Below are 12,431 nucleotides of genomic sequence, written 5' to 3'. Positions count from 1 at the left end.
TAGAGTTGAGTTTGTCTACGTTTTACACTAGGTCGTGGTATAAGTTTGTATTTGTTTTTACATTCGTTTCATGCCATATGGCGCTATGAATTCACGTTTTGCTTTAAGATTTTTTTTCAATTTTGATCGTCATTTGCTTTGCTTACTACTCATCACGTTTTATGACCCCGCAACGCGGGGTTTAAAGACTAGTTTAAAATAGAGTGAATTGCAAGTTTTGTCCTTTATTTATATGCTCAGTTTCAGACGGTGTCCTTTATCTTTAAAATTGACGAGTTTTATATTTATTGTTTCAAAATCTTGCACGCTTTGTCCTAAATAATAATCGAGTTTTGCTGGTTTAATTATTTGTGAAAAAAGTTATAATAATAAAATAATATTTAAAAAAAAAGTCTATAGTTACGAAGAAAGTTGGTCATCATTACATATCTTTCCATTTTTCAAAAACCATGTAAGGGCATGTTTGGTTAAGCTTTTTGAAACAACTTATTGACTTATTGGCTTTTTGAAAAGTCATAAGCTCCAAAATGATGTTTGGCAACCAGGTTGTATGTGAGCGGAAAAGTGACTTTTCTAAAAAGTCACTCCATATTGACTTTTCTAAAAAGCCAATAAGTTAATAAGTTGTTTTCAAAAAGCTTAGCCAAACATGCCCTAAGGGTGAAGGAAGTGGTTACCTATTTGGAATAGGTAAACTCCTTATTCACTGATGCAGAACATCCGGATGCAAGCAGAAATAATTTTAATATTTTATTATTTGAATTTTAGTCTTTTTATTTTGTTGCCTACTTTATGGGGATTTCAATTTCCTAGTTTATCTCTTTTTTATTCATTATAAATTAGGATCTAGGGTTTATGTTTTGAGGAGTTTTTGATTGATTTTTAATGATAAGAACTTTGTTCTTGAACCCTTTGGTTCGTTTTATCGTCTTTGATTAATCAAGTGATCTTGAGCCATTTGATTGCACGCGAAACTGCATCAGGTGGTATCAGAGCTTTGGTTTTCAAATGGCTCTACGTGAAGGCGAGTGTTTTCTTGTTCGAAGAGTCGCCGACAGAGGCATCGACAAGAGCATTGGTGATTCACGTGCTTGTGGAGATCGATTAAACTGTGATCGTAGATCCGCCTGCCGAGGCAACGAGATCAGAAACCGTGATCCACGTGATATTATTAAGATCAAAAGACTCCGACAACGAGTCCAAGATCTTGAAGAGATCAAACGGCTTCGTCAACGAGTTCGGGATCTTGAAGAGATCAAACGGCTCTGTCAACGAGTCCGAGATCTTGAGTTACAACGGGAGAGGCGCGTTATGGAAACCGAATCGCGATCCATCGTCCGGGACGATGTGAACGAGGAGGAGGAGAATCCGTTCGGCCGTTACCCACCCCGGGTATACGAACCAATCTATCAAGAGAGTTTGTGGGAAGACAAACCCAGATTCGATGAAGACGGGATTGAACCCGACGAAGAAGAATGTTCGTTTGTGTTGGAGGTTCATAGCGGGATTACTATTCTCAAGGAAAAGTCCATAAAAGAAACAAATGGTAACGGTAACGAGTATGCGGAGGTTTCGTCAGTGGCTACCGGTGACCAGGAAGCTAGTGGTGTTGGCTTGAAAACTCCATTAATGCCGCCGATAATTGTTAAAGGTTTGAATATTACGAACTACCTTATGATATCTCCTAGTATTGTGGATGTTCAAATGGAAGGAAGTAAAATTTTAAATGCAAAATTCCATATTGGAACATGTGGCTTAAATACAAATGTGAATAATGATAATGGGTCGGTGGATCCATCTTTAAGAATTAATAACAGAGACCATGATCTTATTGGTCATTTTAATTCAATTCTTGCTGATGAAAAAAAGAACAATGGAGGTGGGCCTTACATTAAACCAAGCCTAGAAGGTATTCTATATTGGCACAACAAGATTATGCAAATGATGTGTAAGACATTTCACAAGGCTCTAGGAGAAGTTGAAATGTGTAAGCGGGTCGATTTTCCTTTTGATCCAGGTGGCTTTGATTCGAAGATAAAACTCGAGGACGAGTTTTTTCGAAGATGGGGAGTATGATGCAGAGCATCCGGATGCAAGCACAAATAATTTTAATATTTTATTATTTGAATTTTAGTCTTTTTATTTTGTTGCCTATTTTATGGGGATTTCAATTTCCTAGTTTATCTCTTTTTTATTCATTATAAATTAGGATCTAGGGTTTATGTTTTGAGGAGTTTTTGATTGATTTTTAATGATAAGAACTTTGTTCTTGAACCCTTTGGTTCGTTTTATCGTCTTTGATTAATCAAGTGATCTTGAGCCATTTGATTGCACGCGAAACTGCATCATTCACCTAGTCAAACAATGTCACGTATATTTACCTATTTTGTTTACCTATTGCTCAAAAACGTTAGCGGTGGTTTACCTATCTTGGTTTAGGTAAACTATTATTTTTATTTTTTTAAATTGTGTGTTAAGATAAACAAATAAAACATCAAACTTATAAATAAAAAAAAACAATTACATTAAAATCTAACTTAAAAAAAATAATAATAATAATAATAAAACAACGAAACAACTAAAAAACTAAAAATTACAAGGCCAATCATATTTTTTTGCGATCTCGCGTTTTCTTGCGAGTGTGATTTCCAATATCGAAGGGTGAACATTGTCGTGAGGCCGGTTAAACGTCTCCAAGTCCTTGTCGAACACAATTTCTCGAAAAGAGCACAACTGTCGAAAAAAGCATGCTTCCCTCATCGGTAAAGCCATTAGAAGTGCACAACGGTCGAAAAAAAGCATGCTTCCCTAATCGGTAAAGCTTCACCGATCAATGAATGACACCGAGCGGTAAACACCGTCGGCGGCGGTATTACCGATCGGTAAACCGCTTGACTGACCGGTTTACCGCACCACACCGTTCACCCTAACTATTTTGTTTACTAGTCAACAAAAGATAGGTTTTGCCGTTGATATTTAGATAGAGAAAATATAAACAAAAATTCATTTAAAGTTTGTATAGGTACATATATTTCATTTTGCAGAGTTAATGTACGGCTAGTTTACTTGATAAGTGGGATGTTTTAAGTTTAATCCCAAACACGAAGTAAAAAAAAAAAATATATTTCATTTTGCAACATACAAGATAATATATTTATAGGAATCAGTAAACTTTTAAGAAAAAAACCATAAATCTGAAGTACTTCTAATTCTTATTTCAACGTTATGCAATAAAACCATATGAGACGAGACAATAAAACCAAACTGGTGATCTCTTATTAAGTTCTAAGTAGATAACATATGACGAAACAACTTATTAGTACGAAAGACAAAACAACTTATTAGTACGAAAGACCTGCATCAATCTCGGAAAGTACATCGTGAGGCTCCTTCAGCATCGTACCACTTAAATAAAGATGTTTCTGTTGAGGAATGCAACTTATTTTAATCACCTCTTCTTCGGTCAGTGACCAGTCAAATATGTCTAAGTTTTGCTTCATCCACTCGATGTTGAAACTTTTTACTACAAAGCTTACACCTTGCTCATACATCCATCGTAGAGAAACCTGGATATTAACCATATAAGATCACTTACATAAAGTTATGTAGTAATAACCCCAAGCCCATTTTGGTCAAAAACTTGTTGGACCTGAACCACATTGTTACTGGTACTTAATCAGACCATATCTTCTGACCACGACAATAATATAATAATAAACTCTAACAATATATTCTCTCTAATACTCCCAGCAGTCAAAGCGGAAGGAAATCAAACACTCGATAGGAGCGAAAAACAATGAATACATGGGTAATGATATAACTATATAGCCCCTAATAATACATTCTTTCTAATATTTAGAACGACTCATTTGACACCCTTACCTGACCTGACTTGTCAATTTTGTATCTTAAATTAGTAAGAAGGGTACCTGAGCAACAGTCTTCCCTCGGGACATGGCAATGTCTTGAAGAACATCACATTCCATGACGCGGTTGTGTCCCCACACAATATTATATGCACCTAAAGGGGAATAACCCGTAACAAGGATATCCTTCTTTTTGCAGAAGTCGATAAGTTTCTTTTGTTGCCAAAGCGGGTTCATCTCAACCTTCAAAACCAAACGGAAATCAGTGTCTAGATAACTTTAGAAATGATTATGACTTGTAACACCCCAAAAACAAGTTTGGTAATCAAACCACGTTAATATTAAAAGACAGGTAAAGTACCGTTAGTGGTAAAATTTACCCGGAAAAATATTAGGATTTATATAATTAAACCTAATATTTAATTAAAAAAAGGAAAAAGAAAGCTTTTGAGAAACAAAGTTTATAAAAGGCCCGAGTTAACGAGACTTAAAATAAACTGAATCATAAATTCTCCAAACCCACTAAGTTGACTAGGAATGTTAAACCTAGTTAATAAGTGGGAATGTTGTTAGAAAAAAGTAGGTTGTGCCCTACTTAAATAACTAACCAAACATAAGGGGCCAGATTTGGATAAACTTGAGAGTTTAATTATAAAAAGAATTTAAGACAAAACACACACTTCATGTGTGTGTTATGTATTCGACCAGAAGAACTCCCCAGGAGTTCAAAACCCTAGTTCACACTAAATCATCAAATTGAGAGCTCAAACGAAGCTTGAATTCACAATTGAACGTGAATTATTGATCGCCGAAGCTAGGGGATCATAAAGTATGTCAAATTTTGATGATTTGTGAAGTTGTGAAATTTGGATAATCATCATAATCGCGAATTATGAATGAATTATTGAAACTATTATTGAATTAGTGATGTATACATGCTTAGGAACCAAACCCTAGGTGAAAATTATACATATGATGATATAATTTTAAATGATTTGATGATTTACCACACTAGGATAAGTGGGTATTAGTCATATGATGAATTGATGATATAATTATGATTAGAATCATCATATCTGATAAGAATCAGGAAATACTTGAATAAATTGTGTGTTTGAGTATATAATCATACTTACTAGGATATGGGTTTAGTATGATATGATAAGAAATGATGATATGTTCATGTTAATGATGTTTAATATCATCAAGCATTAAGTCGGTAACTTATAGTTACAAGAACTTGGTAATTAAGTGATTAAAACGGTAACATATGTATGATGCTTACCAGATAATTGGCTAAGTTATTAAACGAGTAGTTGAGCTACGTCGTGTAGTTAATTATGTCAATAGGCAGTTAACTTTTAAAAGTCAAACTGACCAACGATATGAACGAATGATAAATTCGACATAAAGATCGTAGGATGGAATAGTCGTGAATGATTATGACTAATCTAACCATCTTACAAACTTCAATGATAGTTTGACGCTTAACAAGCTAGGTGGACGCTTGGGAATGAAGCGGGTCAAATGAATCAGGAATGAAAGAAAAGCATAATCTGGATGCGAGGTAAGTAAAGCTTACATTTTTATTGAATACCTATTTGTGTTATAGGTTATGAATAATAGAAAGTCATGTTTAAATCATAATGTTCCAACACGACATGTGCGGTTTGGAACAAAGACAATGATGATAAACAATGTTAAATGGTTAAAAGGACCATCACGATTATTTAGTTATGAAGTGACTAATAGATATGATTTTAGAATGGTTACAAGATAGGGTAAACCAACATAAATAAAAAGGGTAAAACGGTAAATCGGTCACTCGTTGATAACAACCGTTAGTTGTTGAAAGACATCTTATGGCGTAAGTCATAATGGGTCAAAAGAGTAAGAATTTTGTTATAAGTAAAATGACTATACGGTGTAAACGGGAAGGAGTCATGAAGATGAGATGGTAATAAATATCATCTCGCAACGATAAATGGTCACTTAGACCAAACGGGTCAAATGTGAAGATATCACCATTTGAAAATATCGACTAATGAATATTGTTGAGTTTTATGTTCACAGGAATTAATAGGTGAAAGATAACTTGCATCGCTAGTAAGTAGCGATTATTAAAGCAACGTGTTTAAAACGGGTCAATATATTGATCCGAGCCAGGTATGTATAATAGGTTAACTACTCAATTTGAACTAGAGGTTCATTCAGAGTTAAATAAAGTTAATAGATATTCGGTTACTTTAAATAAGTAAACCGAATGATTTAAATGATGGTCACGGTGTTTTGAAAACCTAATGACCTTTAATATAAGATCATAGTTAAAAAGAGGGATTTTGGGTCAAGCATGCTTTCCAAAAGCCCTTCATCGTAAATGAACGGCTAAAATGGACCAAAACGCCCTTATAAGCTAAATCGAGCAAACGACCCTTAAAGGTTGTTTGGAAACGAGTAGTATGCTTAAATAAATACTTAGAATAAGTATAAAAAGCGAAAAATGTAAGTTTTGGGTCATTTGACTCTATAAGAGTCTTTGTCGTAAAATAACGATCCGAGGGGTAAAACGCGGAATATAATGATTTCCACGTTAATTCCACCCCAATTATAGTTGTGGTGGAAGATCACTTGATAAATAAATGTGGAAATAAGATGCTAGAAATAAACGAGCATGAATTATGCGGAAAAGTGCTTAAATACCCTTAACGGGTCAAAATAAGCATTTAAGTAAAAAGGGTTTAAGAATGTACATAAACTCGTGAATTGAACCTAATATGATAGACAACATTGAAATTATAAGGTTCATGTGAGATTGGGATAAAACAAACATGTTTGTTTGATTAATACATGAACGGGTCAAAAGTTCCTAATTGTCTTTTGAGCTGAAGGCTTAAAAGTCTTAAATTTTGTTAATCCGGATGTTGGATGTTAACTCTATATGATGGAGTATTAAATTACGGTCACGTAGGAAAAAACGTGACTTAAATCGGATTAAAAAAGAGCAAGTTATGCTCGTTTCCGTAAATTATAGTTTGGCTGGAAATATGCAGCATTCAGCAACAAGGTTCTGGGAAAACTAAGTGGTCGCGCCACGCGACGACAGAGGCCAGGGGCCGTCGCGCGACGCGACGGGGTCCTGGTCTGGCGAAAATTGTTATTTTAATCATTATTGTGTTCAGAACTTGTATAAACTCGTTATAAACACCATATGACTAACTCATTTCATGTTTTATGAAATGTAGGTATTATGTAATGTACCGAAGGTCGATCAAGCTCAGCGGTGAACCGAACACGCTCAAGAATCAAGCTTCCGCGAATAGTTCGTCGTCACGTTTTAAACGGCAAATTAAATTACAAAATGTTGGAATGTTTTATTTAGTAAAATGTTTTAACAAACTCGCATTTTTAAGTGTACATTTAATCTTAAATACACTATTATCATTGAAAATTATTTAATAATTGTATAAAATGGACTAAGGGTCTTACATGATTCGAGGAAAGAGTGTGATAATCACCTGGTTGACAACCGGTGGGATTTTAGCAATGGAAAGGATTTCTTCGATTATTCGAGGATAGAAATTGCTTACACCAATAGATTTGGTGAGTCCAAGATTTTGACACTTCTCCATTCCTTCCCAAACATCCTTGATATTGATAGCGGCTATGCTTTCTTTTGTAATTGGGCTTTTGACATCATCTTGGTTTAGCTTCAGTGGCCAGTGTATTAGATACAGATCTACATACTCTAGTCCTAATTCCCTGTGTAATCATATATTTTCAGATGTCAATGTCTAGTTCAATTTGTGCATTTTTAAGTTTTGTGATGACTACAGACATAAATTATAATGAAAAATGTGAGGATAAACACCGTCATACTTTATAATATGTTTATATAACTATTTTTGTGTAGATTAAGGTTTTGTGATGAGTTTTTATTTAGAATGGCTAATTGACACACTCATCCTACTCTTATATCTACACCAGTTCTCACTTTGGGACTTGAACGCTTAGTCACTTAGAAAGGAACATCTTTACTATATACCTTGATATTGCTCGGTTACAGGCCCTTCGGTTTGTGAAGGTTTGTAAACATATATACAAGGTTCACAAAACGTTTAAGGTAATGGTTTGTAGCCTTCACAAATACGTGAAAGCTAAAACATGTTGTGGAAATGATACAAACGTAACTAACATGAAATTTGTAAGCTTGGGTTTATCTAAAAAGGGTTCGGGTTAATTTCGGTTGAACTAACGACATATTTAGCAAATCAGGTCAGTTTTGTTTACGGATGGACCCATTATTTTTATGTATTTTTAATTAATATTATATTTAATGATTTGAAAGTTAGATTGGGATGCGTTTGGCTAAATATATTTAAATGTGTACCATTACAGGCGATTTTGTTTTTTTTTTTTTCTTAATCTATCTAATAAAAGAAACCATTCATTGGTCACATGTCATTCATTGGAGCCATTTATTTTTTTGTTTTTCCATCTATCTATTCTACCTAATTATCAATAATTAATTTAATTAAAAGATAATTATACAATTAAATTTAATATAAATTTAATTATTAAAAATAAAACTTTTTATAATTATTATTTGGTGTATAAAATTAGTTTTTATCATATTATTAAATTATCTAATTTTAAGATTTTAAAATTCTAACTAAATCTATATCACCACATCATATTCAAATAGTTTTGGTTTACTATTTAATCCAATGTTTGCTGCCCGTGCTTACATCAATTAGTTATTTACTTACCTCTTTATTCTTTTTAGATAAAGGATCATAGCCTAGAAAGTATGTATTTTATTTAAATATATCACTAATTATTTGTATATATTTAAATAATTTGGAAAATTGAACGGGCTGATGGTGTCATATATACTTTTGTTTTGATATTGGATACGTAATACTTGGTTTCTAGAATGTTCATATACTTACACTTTGACTTTATCTATTTTTTTTCTTTACCAGGTTAGATGATTACTTGAACCCTAAAGAGGATGCATATTTTCTTCGTCGGTATCTAGCATTTTTGGAGGTTAGATGACTACTCAACCCCTAAAGAGGATGCCTATTTGCTTCGTCAGTATCTAGCATTTTCGGGAATCTTAAATCTAATAATTAAAACTCATCCATAGTTACGAACAGCCAATGTGATTTCATCATAAATTTTTCTTTTATTTTTTGTTATGTAGGCCATCATTAAAAATCCGTCATTAATCACCAACGAATTTTAAAATTTTGGTTTCTCTATTTTGAAAGTTGAATATAATCCTTATATTTTTCTAATAAAATATTATTCTTAAATTTAAATTATTATTTAAGATATTTTAATAAATAAACCAAATTATTTATCACGAAAACCAAACTTTTTAGCAATATATTATTTATTTTTATTTTCATCAATTAAAAAAATATTATATCAATTTTATTACTTAACTAATAAATTGTATATAACTTTCTATTAATGAGATTTTTTAAAGATTTAACTTTTTATTATTTAATATACAAAATTACATTTATTCAACCCGTGGGGTTTTTAAAGATATAACTTTTTTATTATTTGGTATATAAAATTACATTTATTCAACAATTACAATACATGGGGGCTCTTAAAGAATAACTTATTTATTATTTAATTAATATATATAATGGGTTGGGTTCATTTCAGGACTCTAAATAATTGCAGAACTTTCAGAACTCCTAATAAACAATCATTTTATAAATATATTTTTCTATTTAGAGCACTTTTATCATTTATTATATGTATTATTATGGTTACATACTTGTTAAGAGTAGTTTACATATGTGTAATAGTCAAATTATATATATATGTGTGTAATAACTTATTACATATATGTAAAAATACTAGTTTACATATATGTAATCATAAAATTACATACAAAAAAAATGATAATATTACTCTTAAGATGTATGTAATGATAAAAATACATATAATAAATGATAAAGTTATCCTAATATAAAAATATATAAATAAAAAGATTGTTTATTAGGAGTTCTGCGAGTTCTGTAAATATTTAAGGTTCTGAAATTACACTTATTCAACTCGTGTAATACACGATGTTTTTTAAAGATATATTATTTTATTATTTAGTATATAAAATTACATTTATTCAATCTGTGTAATAGACGGGGTTCTAAACTAGTTAAAATACATAAAACTACGCTCTTATAACTTTTTTATCAACCCTTATCATGTATTGTATCTATGATACTTATCAAGTTCCCAACGATTTGTCTGCCACCATGGTCGGCCCTGAGATGGGCGGGAGGACCACTGGCCAGGGACTGATATTTCGAAAGTCACTTTATTTCATGAAAAAACCCGATATGTATATGTAAAATATATTTTTAATATGGTATACTTATACAAACACCAACATAGGCTCACTTACAAAACTATTCTTATGGTTTAGATTAGTTACTAATCAATTGGCATTAGGTTTAGACCTTTAGTGAGCCCCATACCCAATTCGTTAAAGCGTAAGGGCATGTTTTTTCGAGCTCGAACAAGGTACACGAATTCTTAAGACAGGCCCTGTCTGCCACAATAAATTTAAATAAATAAAATATCTTGGAGAGGAATATGTAGTCATACCGAAGACTCTGGTTGAGGGCCGGTACTACAAGGTGACCTTCGGTTGAGTTACACCACAGTTTAGTGGTAATGAAAAGCTCGGCCCGCGACTTTATGAGACCAAGTCTCAAAGCTTCCTTGATGGCTTCACCAAGAGGTTTCTCGGTTCCATAGAGCGACGCAGTGTCAAAGTGGCGATAACCAACCTTAATGGCTTCTATAACCGCAGCCTTCACCTGATCACCGCTTTCAGTTCGGGTTGCTGTACCCAATCCGATCAACGGAATGGGTCGCCTGCCATTAGAAGAGTTGATAGTCGTCTCTCTGGAAGGGATACCATCTTTTTTACTGTTATATAACTTTTTTTTACTGTTATATAACTTGTAGAATATTAACTTTTTGTGACTGCAAAATAAGTTTTGTTAAGAAAACTAGTTTGTAAGATGCAGTATTTATAGAAAAAACTAAGAAAATAAATTATTGTAAATGACGGACTTGCATGCGTAAGCATGTTTACATTTTTCGTTTATAAGGTCGTATGTAATGGGGCGCGGTGAAGGCCATAGCGCCGGTATGGAGCCCCCCACACCGCCCCCCCAGCGCCATGATCAAAAAAAAAAGCCCGGCGTGAAAAAATTCGCGGCGCGAGGAAGAAGCGAGGAAGAAGGGGATTTGTTCTCCATTTTCCACTTTGGTCCCTGCATTTTACAATTTGGTCCCTGCATTAAAACACTTTGGTCCCTGCATTTTACACTTTGGTCCCTGCATTTTACACTTTGGTTATGATGAGGTAGGGCTTTATGACTACGGCCTCAAGCCCCATAAAGCCCCGGGGTGACGTGGCATGCCACATGGCGCATAACGCCCCTTTGGGGGCTTTATGACTACACATGGCCTAAATCAACACCAAAACAACGTCAGATGTACCTACCACTCCTAATAAAGTGCTATATTATTGAACATATATTAATAATAGAGTAAATTTTTGCATAAAGTACTATATTATTGAACATATGTTAATAATAGAGTAAAATTTTGCAACTTTAGTCTAAATTTAAAATCTTTTGCATTTGGGTACTTGTGGTTTCACTTTTATTGCTATTTTGGTTCAAAAATGAAATCTGGTCATATTTATCAAATTAAATCCTGGTATTTTGTTCTTTTCCTAGGAGCAAAATGGTCATTTCTTTTTTATTTTATTTAAAGCTTTTATTAAAACAATAATCTTTTATGGGTCCCACCACACCCCCACTTATTCTTCTACCTCCATTCTCTTTGTCTCTCTCTTGCCGTAACAACCACCATCCATCACCACCTCCACCACCGCCACCATCTATCTCCACCTCCACCATCTATCTCCACCCTCGAAGCTCCCCTTCACCCTGATTTCAGAACTGAACCACCTCCACCATCTATTGCACGCTCAGAGCCGGCTTTGGGCCTGTGCAGGAGGTTCCACTGCACAGGGCCCAAACCATTGAGGGGTCCAAAATTGATATTTCTTTATTTTATATATAAAGCTATTTTAGAATAGATGGGTACGGATTCTCCATTTGGCTAAATGGAAGCAGCACCTTTATATGTATGAGGCTGTTCCGAGTTCGAATCCTACTGCCAATGTGTTTACATTTTTATTTTTCTTTCACTTTCACTTGCTCCATGTTTTGTTTGGAAGCTTATTTTTTTAGTCTTTAGTTTCTCATTTACCCATTTACATAATAAATTTTACATATTTTCTTGTTTAAATGTGTAAGTCTTTTTTTTCTCATTTAACCATGTACATAAAAAAAGAGTTTACATGTTTTCTTTTTTGAATTGTAAGTTTTTTTAGTTGTTCATTTCTCATCTAACCATTTACTAACGAAGTAGAACTCAATATATAGTTTATAAGCTCTATTTATTTTATTTGTGACAAGTTCATGTTATAAAACTAATTTGAATATGTTTATACATGTT

General features: G+C 33.3%; 1 protein-coding gene across 1 annotated transcript; it reads right to left on the bottom strand.

Annotated features, from left to right (window-relative positions):
* Positions 1-3,254: 3,254 nt before the first annotated feature.
* Positions 3,255-11,827, bottom strand: LOC110870024 (D-galacturonate reductase). The gene is made up of 5 exons (XM_035976002.1): positions 11,740-11,827; positions 10,497-10,893; positions 7,382-7,625; positions 3,930-4,109; positions 3,255-3,566 (listed from the first exon to the last, which is right to left on the bottom strand). Exons 1-5 carry the CDS (start codon positions 11,825-11,827, stop codon positions 3,342-3,344), a joined length of 1,134 nt encoding a protein of 377 aa, XP_035831895.1. The 3' UTR covers positions 3,255-3,341.
* Between the last annotated feature and the right edge of the window lie 604 nt (positions 11,828-12,431).

The sequence above is a fragment of the Helianthus annuus genome, chromosome 8, assembly GCF_002127325.2.
Source record: "Helianthus annuus cultivar XRQ/B chromosome 8, HanXRQr2.0-SUNRISE, whole genome shotgun sequence".
NCBI classification, from domain to species: domain Eukaryota; kingdom Viridiplantae; phylum Streptophyta; class Magnoliopsida; order Asterales; family Asteraceae; genus Helianthus; species Helianthus annuus.
Note: the sequence above shows the minus strand (reverse complement) of the source record. Positions and strands in the feature narration are given on the sequence as shown.